Here is a 21,824-nt window from a genome sequence, read left to right on the forward strand (position 1 = left end):
AGCTTACAAAGATCTATACAATAAAAAAAAATCAATTTTGAAAGAAAAATAATATAAAGAGATACCCTAAATGCATACTTAGAAATCTCTATAGTTGCAATATGTAATTTAGATATTCCTAGAATTAAATCATCAACTTGTCTCTAAGGGAACTAGACATTAAGAAAGGATGATTAGTTACAAGACCACAGTGGTCATGAGTAAAAGCAAACTGGTAGCTCTGGAGACACTAATGCTAACAGTTTTCTCTCATGAAGCATGGAGGGGACATAGAATAGCATAATGGACAACATCAGCATCAAGTGTCACAAAGCTGTTACTTAATAGTTTCCTCGATGTAGTCCAATGGACTCGTACAGAAGTGCAGCTGGGTAAAAGCTCTTATCCGGAGGATCAATATCATGAAAACCAGGTATTAACAGTTTTCTATGGGTTTGACTTATTCCAGGAGTATATTTTAGAGTATTTAGAAGAATATATGCACTGTGCATCTTTCCAGTAATCCTTTGCAAATATTGTGGGGTTTTTTTGTCTGAGCTTTTGAAATGTATTGAACAGCCCTAAGTCCAAGATGATCCTTTCTGACGTTTACCTGATAGTACCAATGCCCTATTGCCAGTCAAGTGGTACATTAAATGCTTTATCAGCTGAGTGGAAGATAGGATTGATTCTCTTATAAAAACTGAGGTGCCAGAAGACAGGTTCCTGAACAAAAGGTCATCTACTTTCTGTTCCAAGGGATGTCAAGAATGAACCTCTAGAGAAAGCAACAGCAAGATTCCCATCAGAAAAAATGATTTTCAGTTCGTGGTAACAAATGCACAAATGGGTTCTTATTAAAGGATTTAATGTCCAAATTGGCATCATTGTGTGTAGATTTCTTATATCTGGTTTCATAGGCCATAAGAAATTTATAGGAAGGTTTACATTTGGTAAAATCCTCGGTAGGTCTTTTTCATTTTACCGGTCACCTCCATAACAAGATGTCAGCACCTTTCAGCCAAGATCAGCAGGAACATACCTGTAGTTGAACAAAGGTGGGTTTATTGACTCACTGCAATGAGGGAAAGCCTCACCCCACAGGGACTGTGTGACATCTCAGTAGGAAGCCTTAGAATTTGGTCTTGCAGGAGATGATTTTGAGGAGGGCTCAAGGAAGTTGAGAGTTCTTGATAGATTGAATGCTCTGAGGGGCAAAGATGATTTTCTGCCTGGGTATCTAAATAGTTCTTATCTAGAAGGTGAAAGATGAAGCAAGGCTCATGGTGCAGTGGGAAAGATACAGGACAGGGTAGTCTAGTTTTTCTCTTGATCCATCATCACAGAGTGGCCTTCTCTGAAGTTGGTGTGCTAAGAAATTGTTGATGTTTGGCAGAGAACACTGAGGCCTATCTGTGAGTTCCAGGCCAGCTCCTACCAACAAGACCTAACTGAGAGCACCAGGGTAGTTTTCATCTGTCACCTTTTCTCTCTCTCATGGTCCAGGAATTGTTGTTTACCAATAGACCCTGTCAAACTGGGCCTCTAAAAGGGGAAGACTTTGTAGTACAAGATGCTAATAAAAGAATTTTAAAGTTATTAGCAATTGTGTATAGAAAACAAGAAGGGGAAACCTTTTTTTTGAATTAGTTGATGCTTGAAAAAAATCCATAGATAGTAAGAGGGCACATAAATTTTGAAAACTCTTCTTGGCAATCTCGGCTTACAAGTTGGACTAAAAGTGAATTATTTCTACCTAGCCCAAGGTGGTGATTCAGGTTTCATGTAATAGTTGGATAATATCTAAATCAGAGAAGAAAGTAATAGTCCCATTTGCATTACTGGTAAAATAGTATCTCCAGCACCATGTTCAATTCTGTTCAGCACTCTATTTTAAGAATAAAATATGACAACAAAGTTGAAATAGCTGAAGCTCCATCAGGCAGAAGAACATTTAGACTTATTCTGTTCCAAAAGCCAAAATCAGTATCATTAGTTTTATGTAATAGGGAACAAAGATTTCTGTTCAGCAATAGGAAGAAGTGTCTCATAATTAAGAACTAGCCAGAAATGGAATGGGTTGCCTAATTATATAGTGAAATGTTCAACATTGAAAATGTTAAAAAAGAGAGGCTGAATGAACACTGGGAAAGCAGACATAACTGGAACATCTGGAATGAGAGTTTGGGCTGCATGGTTGGCCAAGATCCTGTCTGACTCTGAAGGCGAAAGCAATGAGCACAAAAAGGGAGTTAGAAAGTCAGCAGGTTACCATGATCTAGGACAGGTTAAAGGCCATCGTATTAGCCAGGTTCTCCAGAGAACCCAATTCTAGAGGTGAGAAAAAAGAAAGCCTAGAAGGTTGAGGCAGTCTTGGTTCACTAGTTCCTAAAATCAGGCCATTGAGAGGCGTCCTCTATGAGAATATCATTAAGTGAGCATGACCACTGGGCAGAAACTCTGCTCCTCACCTTTTAATACTTCCCGTGTAGGCAATAAAAATAGCATTTATCAGTTACTTAGCCACGACCATTGCACAATGTGGAATGCTAGGCAAATAAAGTTTGCAACATCTCAATTAATGTCCTCCTGACTCTCTGTGCAGGGTACTGTTATTATCTCTATATTTTTTATAAATATTGTAACATGCTCAGGGTTGCACTGCTACTCTGTGGCAGAGCCTAGATTTTAACCCATGTTTGTCTGAGTCCATGGGTCATGCTCTTCATTCTAGGTTATCCTCCTTCTAGGTAGAAGGAAAGATGAGGCTCTGACAACTCATATAATAAAAAGATCATTCTTCTCTGTAAAGAGAAAGGGTGTAGGGGGCTGTTGCAGTATGTTAATCAGCAAAATCAAATGTTTAATTTTCCAAGCCTAAAGAAAAGCCAAGACCAGATTAAGCCATAATTGAGAATCTTTAGCATTAATAGAAAAGGTAATTATACCTGCAGACTTACATATATTTTTAAGTTTTTCTTTAATCTGGAGCATTATGTTTTGATGTTCCTTGGTGAACTGTGTGGGAGTGGATTTTATATGTTCAATTATTTTAAAACCCGATGCTCTCAAGACAAATACTGTATTGGAAGTAGTTTTTTTTTTTTAAGATTTTATTTATTTATTTGACAGAGAGAGACACAGCGAAAGAGGGAACACAAGCAGAGGGAGTGGGAGAGGGAGAAGCAGGCTTCCCGCAGAGCAGGGAGCCCGATGCGGGACTCGATCCCAGGACCCTGGGATCATGACCTGAGCCGAAGGCAGTCGCTTAACGACTGAGCCACTCAGGCGCCCCGGAAGTAGTAAGAGTAGTTGTAGTAGTCATAGTAGTAAAAGTAATGGAGGTAGTAGTAGAAGTAGTAACAGAAATGAGTAGTAAAATCCCTGAAGTACTTATGTGCCAAAAAACTTGTTCATGTTCATTTCATTAAATATGCAGAGTAGTTTTATCAAGTTGGTCTCACCATTTTCTTAAACAAACAAATGTTGAGAATATGGGCTCAGAGAATTTAGGGAACTTGCCCAGCTGGCTTGAGAGCCTCTCATGAAAACCTTGGGTACCCAAACATATGAAATTTTTATTTGGATAATTTGAAAAGGGCAACAAAAGGTATATTGTGGAAAATTTGCAATACAGTATTAAATTTTTTTGTTTATTTTTAGAATAGAAGCCTCAGATCCTTGGGAGAAGCGGAACTTCAAGCTAAATGATTTATTAGTACCATAAAGTTAATGTGTTTTAGATTTTCCTTTGGGAGATAGTGACTGTAAACATTCATACAAATAAAGTCATAATCCAAATTTTAATATTTCTCAGTTAATCTCATGTTGACTAAATTTAATGAAATGTATTAAATAGCAATATGTTCTACACAAAGCTATTTTAAAAATTGGTCTGAGTATTTAATTTGGTGGCTGCTACAAGTTTAGCAGAGTGGGCAAAATACCCTTAGCATGTATTCAACCATCAATGTCATTAAATAGTGGTTTAGCAATTTACTGCTGGTTAATGATCCAGGGCATCATGATAGCTCTTCAGGTCTCCCAGGTAAACACAATCTGTTTAAATTAGTGTTTCATGAGAACAGGATTATTTAGCATGACTTAATTTAACATAAGATAATGAAGACATATAATTTCAAGTTCCAGTATTCAATTGATAAGACCTAGATTGGAGTCAAAAGGAATGTCTGGTTGGATCCGTGCCCTCTAGGAGCTTCAATTCTTCAGTGGGGATGCTTAGACAATAGGAAAGCAGGCAGTTTTATAAGTCCCAATGTAAGTAATACAAACAGCCCAGGATGCTAGATTCTGAAATTAACATACAGAAACAGTATTCAAGTCTTTATTTTTGTCAACATATGTTTATTGAGTACACTTTGTGTTCAGTGAGCAGCTATACAATGTGTCCTCTAGACACACTGTACACCTCAAACTGTATCGTGCATCTGAATTACCTGAAGGTCTTGTTGAAATGCAGATTCTGATTCAGTGTGTCTGGATTGAACATGAACGTTTGCTATTCTAATAAACGAGGTGATGCTGATGCTACTGATAGGCAGATCACACTTCGAGTGGCAAGAGTATTAAATTGTTTTAATAAAATCTTTTTTTTTATCATTTCTCATTAAAACCTGTGATATCTTATTCAAACATAAACAAGGGTATTTGGAGAGACTCTAGTTAGATATAAATGTATCTCTATCTTACAAATAAAAAAAAGTATCAAGTAACAAACATTCTTGCCAGTTTGGCTATTCTCATCTAAAAAGACCATTTGTAAAGGCTAGAAGGAGGTGGGATATCTTCTTTCAGTCAGTGTCTTGACTCCTGTCTAAAACTATCCACCTTAGGGCATGAGGTAATCATGAGTTCCTGACATAGAAACCTGTCTTTGAGAAATTACACTGAAACCACCGATTCGTTTTGTAGCACTTGCTGAACACCTGTCTATCGATAATAACTTTTAGTTACTACCAGCTTAGGCCAAATTGGAGCCAGTGACCTTTGGGTGAAAGTTTCATATTCTATTTCCAGTCCCTGGAGCTATCAAAGACTCCTGTCGGAAGACTTGTAATTCATGAATTTCAGCATGCTGCCTCCAGTCCAAAGCACAGCAATTGTTTCTTGAAACTAATAGTCACACATAAACTGTCGGTTGCTCACGACATGAATGTGAGAGAGTGATGGAAAAATTTGGTTTGGGTTAGTCTTCTTTTTCTAAGTGATGCTTTAATGGATTAATACAAAACTCAGACTTACATGGGCAGTTATCTACCGTAGTTAGTGGCAATGGTTTCCTAATATTTCTAAATAAAGATTCATCAACACTTGTCTTTTAAAATGGAACTTTCAAACATGAAATTAGCTTTCTTTTCTGAGCATAAAAAGGTTGGGGAAGATTACTGGAGACCTGTGTGTGAATCACTGAAGAAGAAAAATTTTCAGTGTTGTCATCTTGTCACCATGGTACCAGGGACATGGCGTAATGAGGAAGAAATGGTAGGCTGGGCCGGTGGTACTGTTTTCATTTAGTATTCATTCCTATGAGGTAATCATCTAAGTTAATAAGGATTTGCCCTTTTATATGGAGGAGAGAGCCTGATCCAAGTAGCCTTATAAAAAGAAAATTGCTGAATGAAGTCATTACTCTAATTAGCGTTAATGCCCCCAATGTTAAAAGTATACCTTTTTTAAAAATGATGTTCAATACCTTCCAACCTACCACACTGAGTAGTGGTTGTAGCCTGAGTGCCAGATTTAATTGTCCTTTCAATATCAATTTAGACAGATCTACTAATAGGGTCGTGTTATTAGATAAATGCCTCTGGTAATAGAAAAAAATGTCATTATGGAGCTGGATTGAGTAGCTGTTCACTGTGATGAACAGTAAACTATCAAAGCTTATTCATTCATGAGGCCTACCTACATTCATATAAACTATATTATTCTTTAGCGGATGGAAAATGGTGAATGAAGCTTTCTATTGTCTTCCTGGAATATTTGGTTCTGTATTTAGGTCAAATTCAATCCAATTGACCTCCAAAATACTTCTCAGTTTCTCTAGTGTTGAACATTTTGTTAAATTCTGCAATTAGGCTTATCAGTTTGGGCTTATGAAATCATTTCATTTCTGCTATTAGTATTTCAGTTTTAATAATATCTGATGTGTATGTGTGTGTGTTTCTCTCTCTCTCACACACACACACACACACATTCTTCTTCTAGTCTTCCAACCATCTCCCATCTCTCTTATTGCCCTTCAAATCTAGTTCCACATAGTGGCAAAAATGAATAAACTTTGGGGCGCCTAGGTGGCTCAGTCAGTTAAGCATCTGCCTTCCGCTCAGGTCATGATCTGAGGTCCTGGGATCGAGTCCGGCATCAGGCTCCCTGCTCAGCGGGGAGTCTGCTTCTCCCTCCCCTTCTGCCCCTCTCCCCCACCTCCCTGTTTGTGCTCTCTGCTCTCTTGCTCTCAAATAAATAAATGAAATCTTTAAAAAAAATGAATAATTTTTTAAAACCTTAAATAGAATCATGATTCCCTTTTGTAAAACCCTTCCCAAATCCCTTGACTTAGCTGACAAGGCCCTGTATGATTTGCTTCTTGCTTGTGTTTCTAGTGGAATCTTGCGCCTCTCCTCCCCACCCATTATATTTCAATGATGTTAAGTCAGTGGTAACTCATCACTCCTTACATATATCAAGCCTTTCTGTCCTAGTGACCTGCTATTCTTTGGCCTAACCCTGCTCTCCTGGCTTTTCATGCAATAAGTACATTTTCATTCTTCTGGTCTCAATTTAAACAGTACTTCCTCAGATAGACCTTTGCTACTCTCCCTGCTTAAAATAAGTTTCTCTATGACCATTTCTTACAGCCCTCTGTCATGTTCTTTACTTATCTCTTTATTTGGTTAATTTTAATGTCTTTTCTCCTCTGTACTTGTTCCCTGAAGGCAAGCACTTTTATCTGTATTGCTTTTTTGCTGGGCACATATGAAATGCTCGAAGTGGAAATGAAGTGGAAATCTATGCCTGGAAGATTGTGTCAGTATTGGATTATTACATGGGGTGGCTATCCACATCTGGGAGCCAGATCCACTCTAACACCTATTTTTGTACAGCTCACAAAGTAAGAATGGCTTATATATTTTAAATAGCATAAAAAATCAAAAGGAGCATAGTATTTTGTGTCACATGAAAATCATAAAATTCAAATTTTAGTATCCATAAATACCATTTTATTGGAGCCCAGACAGACCCATTCATTTTTGTGCTGTGACTCCTTATACACTGAGTAGTTATGACAGAGACCATATGCCTGGAAAACCCTAAAATATTTACTCTCTGGTTCTCTACAGGAAAGAGTTTGCTGACCTTTCACATAGACAGGTTTGCATTAGAAGTTTTTTGTAAAGATTTTGTGTGTGTGTTCTTTTTTTAAGTAATCTCTATACCCAACCTGGGGCTCAAGCTCACCACCTTGAGATCAAGAGTTGCATGCTCTACTGACTGAGCCAGCCAGGCACCCCAGAATTTTAGCACCAAAAAACACCTATGTTGTCCTGAAGCTTTTTATAAGGATTATTTGGAAGAAAGAATGAGGAGAGATCCTAAAATAGGCTACTTGAATCCTTCCTATGTTGGCTTGATTTCAAAATCAATCCCATTTGGTTGGTCTATTTCCCGTTGAGGCAATAGCAATGGTTTTTGAGAAAAAGCAATGGTTCTCAGATATTAATGTGCATCAGAATAGGCTGGAGTGACCCAAGCCCGGAGATTCTGATTAGGAGGTGGGCGAGTAGGGCCTGAGAATTTGCATGTCCTGCAAGATCCTAAATCAAGAAAGAGCAACCAGGGTTGCATCCTTCTTTACAGAATGTGGGTGTTCTGTCAGTGTAAGAATTCATTTACTCAGTATTGACTAGGTGTCCGTGTTATTCTAGATGCTGGGAAAATAAAGCTAAATGATAGATTGCTTCTTTTAAGAAGCCAAAATTTAGTGCTATGCAGACATTAAATAAATAATTACCATAAACATAATAGCTGTAACAGGAGGTATAAACCAATTCTGATAGGGGCACTAATCAGTTCCTGAATATCCATAAAGACTTTTAAAGAGGAAAGTGAAGATTTGTAGAATTCTGTAATGTTTTAAGAATGAAGTCTATATTTCACTTTGGTTATGCCAATTCACAATATCTCTTAAAGAAATCCTGAGTATTGAGAGCAAATTTAGAAGTTCTGTCCAATATTTCTTTCAAAGAGAAAGAAGGGGAGGTCATCACCAAAAGGCTTACCATCCTTCAAGCAAATGGCCAATATTAGTTCTTACCCAAACACTATTCTGTTTTTTGTTTTCCTCCTCTGAAACCTAACCAAGTCTCATTGTTGTCCCCATGTTCATCACCTCCCACTAGCCGATTACCATCTTTGAACCCCTGCAATAAATCCCTTGTTGACTTCAAGACTTTACCTCTTGCTGGTTCTAGCCCATTCTACACGCTGCAGCCTGGCGGTCCATTTTAAAAACAAATTCAAATGTCTTTTGAGACCTGCAGTGGCTTCCCGTTACTTTTTGAAAATTAATCCAAATCTTTAACAAAGCTTTTTGAGCTCTAACCTCAGGGCTCCCCCTGTTGCTGGCACCAGCCACACTGTTCTCCTTTTAGTTTTAAGAACTGTTCTTTCTCCAGACTCAAGGTTTTTGCAGATTTATTTCTTCAGGGGGAATGCTCTTTCTGCTTGTACCCTTTGAGACTTTAATTGATTTTACTCACCTTTCTAATCTCCGTGTAGACATTGATGCCATGTCAAAGCTGTCTTCTCACTGACTCCACCCCTATCCCCTTTTGCAGAAGGAAGGAACGACCTGTCTGCACTGGTAATTGGTCTAGAAACAGAGGCCATATTGTTGTGGTACCAATGTGGGAGAAGGTCAGTCATCATGTTAAACCTGCCATCAACTCTATCTTTAATGCATTTAAATCATCAAAGAACAAACTTTAGATTTCAAAGCACATAGCCTTTGAGTTTGTGGAATATTAGACGTATTTTACAATGTAGATCATGTCTTGAGTTAAAGTGAGAAAGCAGGGACTTATCTGGCTAACTAGTTAGCAGAAATTTTGCAATTAATTTTTATAAGCAACTTGGTTTATTTTGGGAGAAAATACACAACACGTTAGTCACCTTCTATATTGTTGAGCCATTTGACCTTCAGAGAAGTCCTTGGGAAATATGTTGGGAATAATGGAGAAATTTTATTTCTTATTGTTAGAAAAGCCACATACATTTCCTAAAGATCTGTATTGATCCAGAAATATTTTGGCCCAGATGGAGGAAGGAGACTGGGTATTCAATCATAATTCCATTTCTTTCTTAACTATCCTAGTTTGAACTCTTCTCAGAGTTCTTAAAAATACCACCACTAGGGGGCACCTGGTGACTCAGATGGTTAAGCGTCTGCCTTGGGCTCAGGTCACAATCTCAGGATCCTGGAATGGAGTCCTGCATCCGGCTCCCTGTTCAGTGGGAAGTCGGCTTCTCCCTGTCCCTCTGCACCCCGCCTCTTGTGCTCTCTCTGTCTCTCTCTTTCTCAAATGAATAAATAAAATCCTCAAAAAAAAAATACATTACTAGACCTTTATAGCTCTTGAGAATTTGTAATTTTGTATTTGTTTATTTTGATTAATATGTCTCCCCAGTAGAAGGTAAGCTTCAAAGGGGACTTGCTCATTTTGTTCACCATTGTGCCTTGAGATAATCCATGCCTGACACATAGTACGTTCTCAGTAAATATTTGCTGAATGAATGATGAACGGTTGGATGTATGATAACCTCTCCCTCTGTCCATTACTCAGCTCTTATTGACTTGGTCAGCTGATGAAAGTCTCACCCTATGGTGATCCTTGAACCCTCTTCCTGACTGAACGTCTTGTTCATCAAGTGTCTATTACTGTCCTGGACCTTTGGATTGACTTTCATCCTCCCCCTCACCCACTCTTATTAGTTATGGATGTCATTACCCGCCACCAGTAATTGACTACTTCTTAAGTCTTGCTTTTTTCAGAACTAGGCTAGGAATTGCAGCATTATGCAATCTAAACATTATCATTTTTACATGTAATTAACATAAAAATGATTACTGGGTTGCTTTATTTTTTTGTGTACTAAGTCTTCAAAATTTAGTGTGGATTTTATACTACAGCACATCTCAAAGCAAACCAGCCACATTTCGAGTCCATCATGGCCAGATGTAGCAAATGGCTCTGGTATTGGACAGTGTAACTGATGTTATTGGCTATTAGGTAATGACGGATGGCCATATATGCATGGCTTTGGGCCAGAATGTCACCTCAGGAATCATTTTAGAACTCTACAGCTTCATGGGAAGACACATCACAGTCCTTTGCCTCCTCATTCTGCTCTTCATCTTCTTCATTTTCTGCCTTTTCCTCTCTTTCCTTTCCTCTTCCTCTTTCTCCTTTTTCTTCCTTTTGTCCCCGCTTCTTTTTGGAACTTTTTGTGACTCAAATTCCTCCATTTTTTTTCTTTATTAATGCATTAATTTTTCTACAATGAATTTGTATTTCTGAGGGGCGCTGGGTGGCTCAGTCGGTTAAGCGTCTGCCTTCAGCCCAGGTCATGATCCCCAGGTCCTGGGATTGAGCCCTACATCAGGCTTCCTGCTGAGTGGGGAGTCTGCTTCTCCCTCTCCCTCTGCCTCTCCCTTTGCTGGTACTCTCTCTCTCTCTCTCAAATAAAATGTACATCTTTAAAGAATTAATGGTTGGTTTCTGGCATTTGAACTATGAAGTGCCAGTAGTTCTGATAGTTTTCTTTGTGATGAGGTTGATTTTCATAGGTCGTGTATATACTGATTCAGAGGAAAGCAATCTTTGTTATTATTGTACAGACAAAGCCTTATGGTTAGATACCAAATCTTATTTTCTTTAGCCTTTTCAGTTGTTCATTGTTCTCCTGGCTTATAAATTGGTTCTGTTTACATCTAAATTACACCTGCTAGCTTTAACCATACTCCAGTACTTAGGATCTATGTTTGTAAATGTCTCACACAAGATGATCACAATGAAAATGCTGATTCTAAAAAAATCGGAACTGTTTAAAGTATCACATGGACAAAAATATAAAGTTGAAGTGCTTCATATATGACCTTCCACAAAGTAATCACAGTTTACATCCTGTGGGGATATACTTAAAGACTATCTAATTCACCAAGAGGGATGTATGCAAATGAAAGACTTAGAACAAAAATAGAAATACTCTGCAACCGCAACCACCTTCCCAAAAGGAAATGGGCAAAGAAATAGAGTAAAATGATAGTTCTACACATTTATGTCAAGAAAGCAGATGAGTCCAGGCTCTCAAGTAATTGAAACTGTTGGCTACATTTCATTGCCATTCTCTCTTTTCAATTCAGGACTTTCTAATATGATGGTGAGGAAATACAACCTGTCGTCATTAGATCCTGCAGAATTTTTCATTTCAGAGCTTTGGAGCTGAGTAGTTCACAGCTATGACTCAATTCCGTCATTTCACAGGCAAGAAAACTAAGGTTTGGAGGAGTTTAATGCCTAATCCAAGGTCTTGTAGGGAGGTTAGTGGTAGAATCTCACTTAGAACCCAGATCCTCTCCTGTGTGCAGAGTTTTTTCCACTATGCCAAGCTCGGAAAAATCCAGCAGACAAATTCTCCAGGGAGAAGTAAAATTCTTTCATATTGTTTTTCTGACTTTTATTAGCAACTGAGGATTAGAAATTAGATATTTGGTGAATTTCTTTTATCATTAACCGATAATCAAATTAAAATTAATCATAATTTCCCTGGGTATTGTACTTGCAAGACCGTGACAAAAGAAAGTCCTAGAGGTCTCTTAATTTCTTAGTAATCTTAAAGTATCACAGTTAATAGCACCATTGAGAGAAGGAAGTTATATGACAAGCCATAAATATTGTGTGAGAAAAATAATATTGTCCTTGAAAGGTACAGTTTACTTTAACAATTTTTGAAAAAGTAAATTTAATCAAGATGACTATCTCCAGGCATCCACTGAGCTTTGTACAAATTCCCATTTAAAAATTCATCAAATTTTCATTTCTGCTTTTTTATTTACTGAGCTGTGAAGGGACTGTCTCTTAAGCACGGAGCTTACTAGACACTTTAAAACTTAAACAATTAATTGCAATTAATAACACAGTTGAAAATGGTTTCCACTCATGGTTTCCAGACATGTAAATTTATTACTAATTGGAATCATAATATAATTTTTTTTCGGTGCTGTTTTCCAAAAATCTTTGCTTTGACATTTTGTATAGGTTCTCCAAAGCTCATCACATTTACCCACTGAGTGCCTTGACTACCCAGGAAAACACTTCTTTTGTGGTTTGATAGTATCTAAAGTGCTTCTGAAAAATGTGTTCTACCAATGAGTTGACCAGTAGCCCAAATTTCATGATTAGCTTTATAGTATTTAGCTTTAAATACTGTTAAAATGCAGCATTATATGGGTTATATTAAGCCAATTTTAGTCATCGGTATCTTTGTTTAAATTAGTTTATTAGGGTGTGAAACCCAGTCATTTAGCAAGACCCAAAGGAAGTTGGAAATGGGACACATATACTGTATAGAGGAAAAAGAAAATTTGAATTGTTATGAGCATGAGGTATGAAAGTGGAGCCTATTGAAAGAAAAGTGAGGCACTTGGTACCAAATGCTATGGATACTCAAAATGAGAGTATTATGAGAGAGAGAGCAAGAGAGAGGACAACAAATATGAATAATTGATCTGCTTTTACATCACTACCATGAGTCAGCAATTCCTCTCTCTGTGGGCTGTGACTGATTGTAAAGAGGCTCTTCAGTCTTATATTTGGACACAAGAACAGGGTCCTCATGCAAGTTCATATTTACATTGTTTGCATGAAAACATTTGTTGTTTCTTTGTCACCTCTTTTAACTTGTAACTTGATAGTCAAATGTGGATTTTTCAAGTTAAGACAAGATAAAGTGATAAAACGGATGATTGAGAAGCAGGATGGAAGAGCATTGCTAGGAAATGTTCATCTGTTTGGTGATTAATAATATTTTATATGGGGGTGCCTGGGTGGTTCAGTCGGTTAAGCATCTGCCTTCAGCTCAGGTCATGATCTCAGGGTCCTGGGATTGAGCCCCCGCATCAGGCTCCTTGCTCAGCGGGGAGTCTGCTTCTCTCTCTCTCCCTCCACCCATCTGCACTGCTTGTTCTCTCTCTCTCTCTCTCTCTCAAATAAATAAATAAATAAAAATCTTTTAAAAAAAATAATATTTTACATGTACTCAGTGCAGCAAAGCAATTATACAAGAGAGATATCATTGACACAGTGTCACCTGAAATTGTTATTATTTTTTGGTGTTTATTCAGTTTTCCTAGTCATTTAAAGCAGAGATTTTCACTTTTTTATGAGAAAAATGAGTCAGTCGGGTGATAATATGGTAACCTTAAATGTTATTGGATAAAAGGAATTATCTGAGGCTATGATGTCCAATATAGTAGCCACTATTCAGATATGGCTCTTGAGCCTTTGAAATGGGGTGTGTCCAAAGTAAGATGTGTTCTAAGGGTAAATTATAACCTGGGTTTTGAAGACTTAGTAAGAAAGAAAGTAAAAATATTGCATTCATAACTTTTATATTGCTCATATATTGAAATGATAATATTTTTGATACATTGGACAAAGCAAAATATATTGTTACAATAACTTTCATCTTTATTTCCTTTTTTAAAAAAGTGTGGATAACTAGAAGAATTTAAATTGCATGTGTAGCTTATATTTGTGGCTCACATTACATTTTTACTAGACAGTTCTGCTCTAAGGGATTTAATACTATTTAAATGCGATATGCTCGTGAATTGGGCTTGCACACTTTTTGATGTTGCTATAATTATAAATGTTCAAACACTTTACTTTGAAAATAGATGTATATTTGACATTGAGAAATTATATGTAACTTCCTTCTGTTCTCTTGAGGATTTCTTGTCTAACTTCTGTTCGTATGTTATTTGGCACAGAAGGGAAATGTTCTGAACTCTTCCGAATAATGCCTGAAAGGAAGAGTCACTATAGAGAAGGGTATGTGATTCTCTTTAAATAAGCGAACCACCTACCCTCCGCAGTCTGTGAACAGTTACATTTAGCAAAGATTTGTCTTGTGCCTGTCCACATTGGCTAACATGAATAAATGAAAATTCAGTCAGAATGATCAGAAGGAACCCACAAAACTTGCAGACAAGTTTCAGAAGATGTTAGATTAAGTCATCTATATGGTTTCTGGAGAGCACTGATAGACAATTGAAGATAGTTACATTCAGAATGTGTGTCATTGGGGATCATATTGTAAAACCAATAAACATTTAATTTAAAATAAACCTGAAATTCTTAGGTAGAGTTTGTTGCAGAATAATTCAATTTGGCACATAAAAAATAGAAACTTTCCCATTGTTTGCACTACTGTGCACATTTTGAAAGTCACATTTAACATTGAATTTCTACAAAATTCAGCAATTTACTATTTGGTGCAGGTATCAGTGACAAAATATCATTTTGGATGTTGTTCCTATCCCTGGCACATATGAAATTAATGCTTTTCTCCACAAGAGAAAAAGACATTATCTTTTGAGGTCATAGAGTTTTTGTATCTTGGCCTGAGGCTACTAACTACATATGACATGATGAGGAAATGAGACCTTTTTGTGGGAAACCAAACTCAAGGATCAGAGCTGCTTACAAAAATAACTTAAAAACCTGTTGATAAAAGCATTCTTAAGTGAGACTCTGAGTCTTGTTTTCTGGTAGGAAGTACAATTTTAGAAGAGTCGAATACTGTCTAGATTACATTTACCAACTTTGTTTTGTATTTACAGAGTTTCTAAAACACTAACTCTGTGCCCATATCACTGTGATTCTTGGCATGGCTGACAAGAGTTTTGATGGTTTTTGATACTAATTTTAACTCATTAATATCCTGTGTGTAATATGTTAAACACGTCTTAAAATTTTCATGATTTACCTGTTTCTATTAATAAAAATCTAAATCTCTGATGTGGATAAAAATGATTGTTTACTTATGATCTGGCAAGTTTTCTAACATAAATAATTATGAGTAGATCTGGAACTCTGAATCTCTTATTTCCGTTTTATGTCAAAGTCAAATTTTGCAGGTGCCATTAAGGAGGCCAAGTGTCAGACTATTTGCTTCATTTATAAAACTATATAACACAAATGCTGAGATTCCCAACCTCTTAAATTTTGCCATACACTGTTTCCAGCACAAGGACAGCTTCTTAAGCTCTCTAGGGATCCTAGTTACGGTCTGTGTTGTATGCACGCCCCAGAGTGCCTGTAAGCAATCATCGCTCTTCTACTAAACCATTATCTGAAATGGATTCTTTCTGGTTACCAAAATGGGAATAAGAGCACTGAGAATATTGGGGAGAAATGAGGGTCAAGACTTGAATCTGTGAGGTATGTTGAAGACAAGAATATTATCTTTCTAAAACCCAGCTCCACTTCAGTGCCATGTGGAATGAACTATGACCATTCGATGTAAAACCTGCATGTTATTATTATGCATCCAAAGGACTGAAACAACAGAGTCAGCATCTGAGTATGCTACTTAAAAAGCCAAATGCACTAAATAACAAATCACATGTTTCCATCATGAAAATTGATCTTGTTTAAAGGGAAAACGTGTTGGAAATAAATAAGTAAAAGCATTTCAAGATATTCCAGTTGGGAGTATTAATTTCCTCATACCTAAAATTAGTTTTTAGTGTCATTCCTACTTTTTATCATCATAGCAGAACCTAACGACATAAAGAATATGGTATGTCTCAGAAAATACTATTTTGGTGTCTGTTCTCCTTCAATAAAGACCAGGGGTACAGAAAAGAGAACAGTTTATAATTCATTAAAATAGTCTCCTATTCTTTTCCCCCCTTGGCTTTGCCATTAAAATCAATGTGGAACAAACAAACAAACAAACACTTAGGATGGGTCGGAAAAAAGATAAAAACATTATTTTAAAAACTTAGACTATTTGAAAAGGTTATTTGATCTAATAAGGAGAGAAATAATTTCATGGTAGTCTTCAAGTATACTACATGAGAAGTTATTTAGAAAACTGTTTTCATCTCTTCTAGATGACTTAGGAATGGGTCTGCATAAAAGTGGGTAGTGAATTAGATTTCCCAAGGACTCCCTAGGCAAGTTTAGTTCATAGCAATGTAATCTGTTTTAGTCCCTCTTCCTTTACAAGAAATTAGTACAGTGTCCATTGTAAATGGGCATTTATTAATTTTTTTATTATAAAACCAATTATTGACATTTTATAGAATATTCTTTTTATTCAGATTCCTAGAAAGCTTTTCCATGTTTATGATGTCAGAAATAGGTACACTTCTTTTATAACTCTAACTTTATGGGAAAAAAATTCATTCTTTTAAGTACTTAAAAAGATGAGGAATAGATCAAGTTCCTCAAATAATTGCCTTTTCCCCCCAGGCATTGATTAAAAATAAGACTGTGTAATGTATAGATTATCCTAATTATAATAGAAATAAGTGAGCAATTTTATATATCATTTGATTTTATCATGATATTCAACAACAAAATTTTATATTAAACTCATGAAACTGCTAATGAATACATCATCTTTTACAAATACAGATGTATTCAGAGAAAAGTAGACTAGAAAAGCCTATATCCCACCTCATCCCCCAAAACACACATACGCGTGCACGCATGTGCACATGTACATTTTTGGAGGGGAGGGAGGGAAAAAAGTCACCCAAAATGTCCCAACTTTATTATTTGGTAGCAATTATTACCATTCCTTTTTGAAAGTAATAATTTGTGCCTAATGGTTGTGGCTTTTTTTTTTTTTTAAGATTTTTAAGTTATCTCTACACCCAATGTGGGGTGGAATTTATAAACCCAAGGTCAAGAATCCCCTGCTCTAGAGACTGAGCCAGCCTGGGGTCTCCCCCTTCCCTCCCACCCTCTCCCATTGGTTGTGGCTTTGAATGAAGTACTCTCCTGTCAGTTCAGGGCAGATTGCGAATTTCATCCCCCTCCTTTTTTTTTTTTTTTTTTTATTTCTCTTGAGAGGCAACATAGTATTTTGAAGAGATGAAGTTCTTCAGTCAAACAGACACAGGTTTTCCACTCACTTCATGTATAATATTAGTAAACGGTTTAATTTTTAGAGCTTCCATTTTAACTACAGAGACAGAATGATTTCATACAGTTTTGTGATGAATAAATGTCTAAGGCAGCCATCATATATTGAGACCTATTCTGAGCTAGTCACATTAAAATCCCTTCATTATCATTAATCCTTATAACAGCACTGAGGGGTAAGAGTTATTCTAGACCCTATTTGATCCAAGAGTACATTGGTAAAATGTCTATTACAGGGTCCAGCTCAATAAATTGTGGTGGTGGTGATGGTAATCATCGTACTAGTCATTGTAGTTGCTGTTTTGACTATAGTCTTCTTACAGCTCTATGTTCCCAGTTTAACTGAAGAAATTTAAGGATGTAAAGAGGCAGCTAGTTTAGGGGACACAGGATTCAGACAGTCTGTCTCAGCATGGTCTGTGCCATTCAATATTACACCATATTGTGATGGTATTCTGAGATTTTAGATTTGCTAAATGCTTGTCACCATGCATAGAGGCATTTCATTCTTAATGGGACCCTATTTCCGAACTATATTTAAAAACAGTTTGGTGTTCATTTTCTTCTGAAATCATGCTGATATGTTACCTAAAAGGCACATTTGACCCTTAGCATATGGATTTCTATACACTTACATAAGGGAATCTTCTCAATGCCTTAGCTATCTACCTGGCTAATTCTTCAACTTAGTTTAGGTAGTTCTGGTTGCCTTGTTCTATGCATTGGGTTTGGTATAATAGCGTGTTCTCCATAAATTATATTTCTCAGGTGTAGTAACTGTATGGGCTATTTCTGTGCATCTTCCAAATGGCTCTTATTATTGCTAATGAAGATAATCTTAACATTTTAACTAATGATTCGTACAGTTTTACATCAGTCTTATTTTCATAAATCAAATTGTAGAAATAGAATATTACTATATAATTTATAATCACATTTCATGCCAATAGGTGTCAGCAATATAAATTCAACAGGATCTGTTACTTCATATTTATTTTTATCCTGAGCTTTGAATTTATTTGTAATTAATGAAAGGTTATGTTTCTACTTCAGGGAAATTTAAACTATAAAAGACAAGTTGGGGGGGGAACCACTGACACGTGATCCATTTTTCTGAATACTGTGTATACCTGAATGTATTAAAATTCTCAGAATACTACTTATAAGTATATTATTTAGTGGGAAATGCAGGTTATTTACTAGTTTTACTTTATGTTTATTAGATAAGCAGTTAAGTATTGAGATTCCATAGAAAGCATAGCAGGGTACTGAGAATGGTGCCGGCCCTTAGGGATGCTGAAATATAATAGATTTCTAAGAAGTAACTAGCAGTTTTTGTTTGCTCAGAATTCAGCAAGTACATTTAAAGGTCTGATTCATTTGAAATGCTCTAAATTAAATTAGAAAGTAACCTTTAGCAAAATGTGTATCATCTACTTTGCAGACTTCTGTATGAAAGTTTTACATGTATAAGAACCACTTTACATGATGATATTTTTTTCCCCTTGTATTTCTCTTACAACTGTGAATACCCATGAAAATGAGCAACAGCATTAGTGTTACAGCTCGCCTTCAGAATATTCACTTAGTGCCAGCATGAGGTTTACACTGCCATTAAAACCACTGCAATTTTATAGTTTATGAAGCACTTCTTCAGACATTCTTCATCTTCACAGCAACCCAATGGGGAGGCCAAGTGTAGTAGGCATTGGTCATTTCTGCTGGCCCAGCACCCCAAGACCCTTCCCTCCTGGGGAGAGCCCTGTGATGAGATGGATGGAAGGTAGATAGAGCCCTGCCTCCCTCTCCCGAAGTTGAAGGAGAGCAGCCATTCTCCTGCCCTAATTTGGCAGCTCACAGGCTCCTCTGTGACTGAGGCTCAGCCAATGAGACAGCCCTGCCTGAGAGTTTTCCTGGAGATGAGCGAATCGGAGCTCTTGAGGAGGGACTGGGGCTCATTCCAGCCAAAGGGGTGGCAGGCAAGGGCTGTGTCCATGGCAATAGAATCAGCTGGGCTTTCAGAGTCTGGGACCACAAAGGCTACTTGCATGTTTGGACCAGACTCCTTTGTTTCAGCCCATTTTCCCCAAGATTTTTCAGCCTCTTCCCTCAACTAACCATCTCATTTCTTCTCAGCACATGCCTATAATGTTTAACTTAACTATAGTAGGTTTGGGTTATTGGCAACCCATAGGTATAACAAGAATCGCTATTCCCAATATAGAGATGAAGAAATTGAACCTCGGTGAGCTTAAGTCACTTCCTTGCATTGCAGTCGTCTGGAAAAGCCAAGTCTAGAACCCATGACTTCTAGTTCAGGGTTGTTTCTTTCACAGCACACTGTTTTCCCAGTGGCCTTCAGTGGCCTCTGCACATAGTGAGACGTGCTTCCTCCTCCTCTGTGCCTCCTTGATTGCAGTACTTAGTCCCATTTACAGTTCTAATGCTTACCTGCTTGATGTCAAGTGCGCCCATCTTCCACCCTACACTGTTGAACATCTGGAAGATAAGGATTGTTTTACAATCATCATTTTCTCTCAAATATATATTGGAGTGCCTGGGTGCAGAGTCAGTACTAAATAAAGATTGTAATGAATGAATAGCAAATGAGTGCATAAATTATTCAATTAAATGACAACACCAATGTGGGCTTGAAGTTGATGCTAAAAGTATAACACTGATTTTAGAAAACACCACTATGTTCTTTACCAATCAAATTTATAAACTATAAACAATTCACCTTAAATACATAAAGATGCTCATTTAGTAAGCATTTATTCCATGCCTTCTATGTGTCAGGCGGTTATTACAGAGAGAAGTAAGAATTCGTCTCCTCCTTTAAGAAGTCTCACAGACTGATGAGAGAAACAAACATTCCATAGCTCAGATCATGGAGCTCTGGGGAAAAAAAGCTGTGATAATATGATGATTAGGGCAGCAGGCCCATTGTCAGCAGCCACTAACCTGGCCTGGTGATACCCCTCTGGGCAGGGTGCCGTGCACATCAAGGGAAACAGCCAGAGCCCTTTGAAAAGCACAATATGCTTTGCCTTTCCAGAATGTTATGAGATATGCTTAAAAAAAAAAAAAAAAGCTACATGGGGCTCCTGGGTGGCTTAGTCAGTTAAACATCTGACTCTTGGTTTCTGCTCAGGTCACATCTAGGGTTCCTGAGATGGAGCCTTGCCTATCCAGCTCCATGCTCAGTAGGGCATCTGTTTTTCTCCCTCTTCCTCTGTCCCTCCCCTCTGCTCGCACACTTTCAATCTCTCTCCCAAATAAATAAATAAATAAATAAATCTTTTTAAAAAAAAGTTACCTGCACCCTCATTCAGACATAATTATCTTTAAAAAGGTTATAATCAAGGTTTATCAAATTTTAAAACTAATTTTGAAATTGCTTTCTACCATATGAGACTAATACATAAGACTATATTTTGGTTTGGCAAAAGGTGAGGATAAAGAGAAATCTATATCTTTATTTAAGCATTAAAGCCCAATATAGTAAAAGCAACAAATAAAGATATATATATATATAAATGTGAAAGGATTCAAAGTCATATATATGAATGTGTGTAAATACACACATATGTAAGAAACAGGATACATATTTGTCAATATAGTTTCCATTCTTTACAAATTATGCATGCAGTAAGAGAAATATTTTACTCCATAATGTTTTGGTATCATTTGCAGACAATTACTACGGCACGCCAAAGCCTCCAGCAGAACCAGCACCATTATTATTAAATGTGACAGACCAGATACTTCCGGGAGCCACTCCAAGTGCTGAAGGAAAACGGAAGAGGAATAAATCAGTGAGCAACATGGAGAAAGCAAGTATAGAGCCTCCTGAGGAGGAGGAGGAAGAAAGGCCTGTGGTCAATGGAAATGGAGTACTAGTAACACCAGGTTAGTCACATATATATATGATTATATTTACCTTCAGAAAGAGAAGATTATGATATCAAATGGAAAGGATGTAATTCTCGTATCCCTTTTATTAGTTTTAATTTTGATGTATCAAGCAATTAATTCAAGTTCCTCAATTTTTGGTTTCACTTACACAGTATTAATGGCAATATAATGAATGGTTTCTACATCTTAGAAAATGTTACACGTCATGAATATGATTGTGTAAAGCTCTGGGGTCTTTGCTGATTAATATTAGGTAATATCTATCCTTAGAAATCTTAGTATACTTGCAGTTCTGTAAAAAGAGGTTGTGTCATGTGATTTAGTTAACAACTTCAGTGAACACAGTCCTCAGAATGACTGGAGCTACACCATGTCTGTATATTTTTCTCTCCACCCTTACCATCTAATCTGGCAATGTGGAGAAAGCACCTTTTTTGAAAATTTTTTTTATTGTTATGTTAATCACCATACATTACATCATTAGTTTTTGATGTAGTGTTCCATGATTCATTGTTTGTGCATAACACCCAGTGCTCCATGCAGAATGTGCCCTCCTCAATACCCATCACCAGGCTAACCCATCCCCCCACCCCCCTCCCCTCTAGAACCCTCAGTTTGTTTTTCAGAGTCCATCGTCTCTCATGGTTCGTCTCCCCCTCCAATTTCCCCCCCTTCCTTCTTCCGCTC

At 37.1% G+C, this 21,824-nt stretch overlaps 1 protein-coding gene across 1 annotated transcript in view; it reads left to right on the forward strand.

Moving 5' to 3' along the window:
* Positions 1-21,824, forward strand: part of MAGI2 (membrane associated guanylate kinase, WW and PDZ domain containing 2) — a 650,039-nt gene that overhangs the window by 207,512 nt on the left and 420,703 nt on the right. Inside the window, exon 3 of the mRNA XM_081799668.1 lies at positions 20,916-21,131. Coding sequence (XP_081655794.1) covers positions 20,916-21,131 — 216 coding nt within the window. The remainder of the gene's footprint in view (positions 1-20,915; positions 21,132-21,824) is intronic.

The sequence above is a fragment of the Leptonychotes weddellii genome, chromosome 12 (genome assembly GCF_054177405.1).
Source record: "Leptonychotes weddellii isolate Sample4059 chromosome 12, ASM5417740v2, whole genome shotgun sequence".
NCBI classification, from domain to species: Eukaryota; Metazoa; Chordata; class Mammalia; order Carnivora; family Phocidae; genus Leptonychotes; species Leptonychotes weddellii.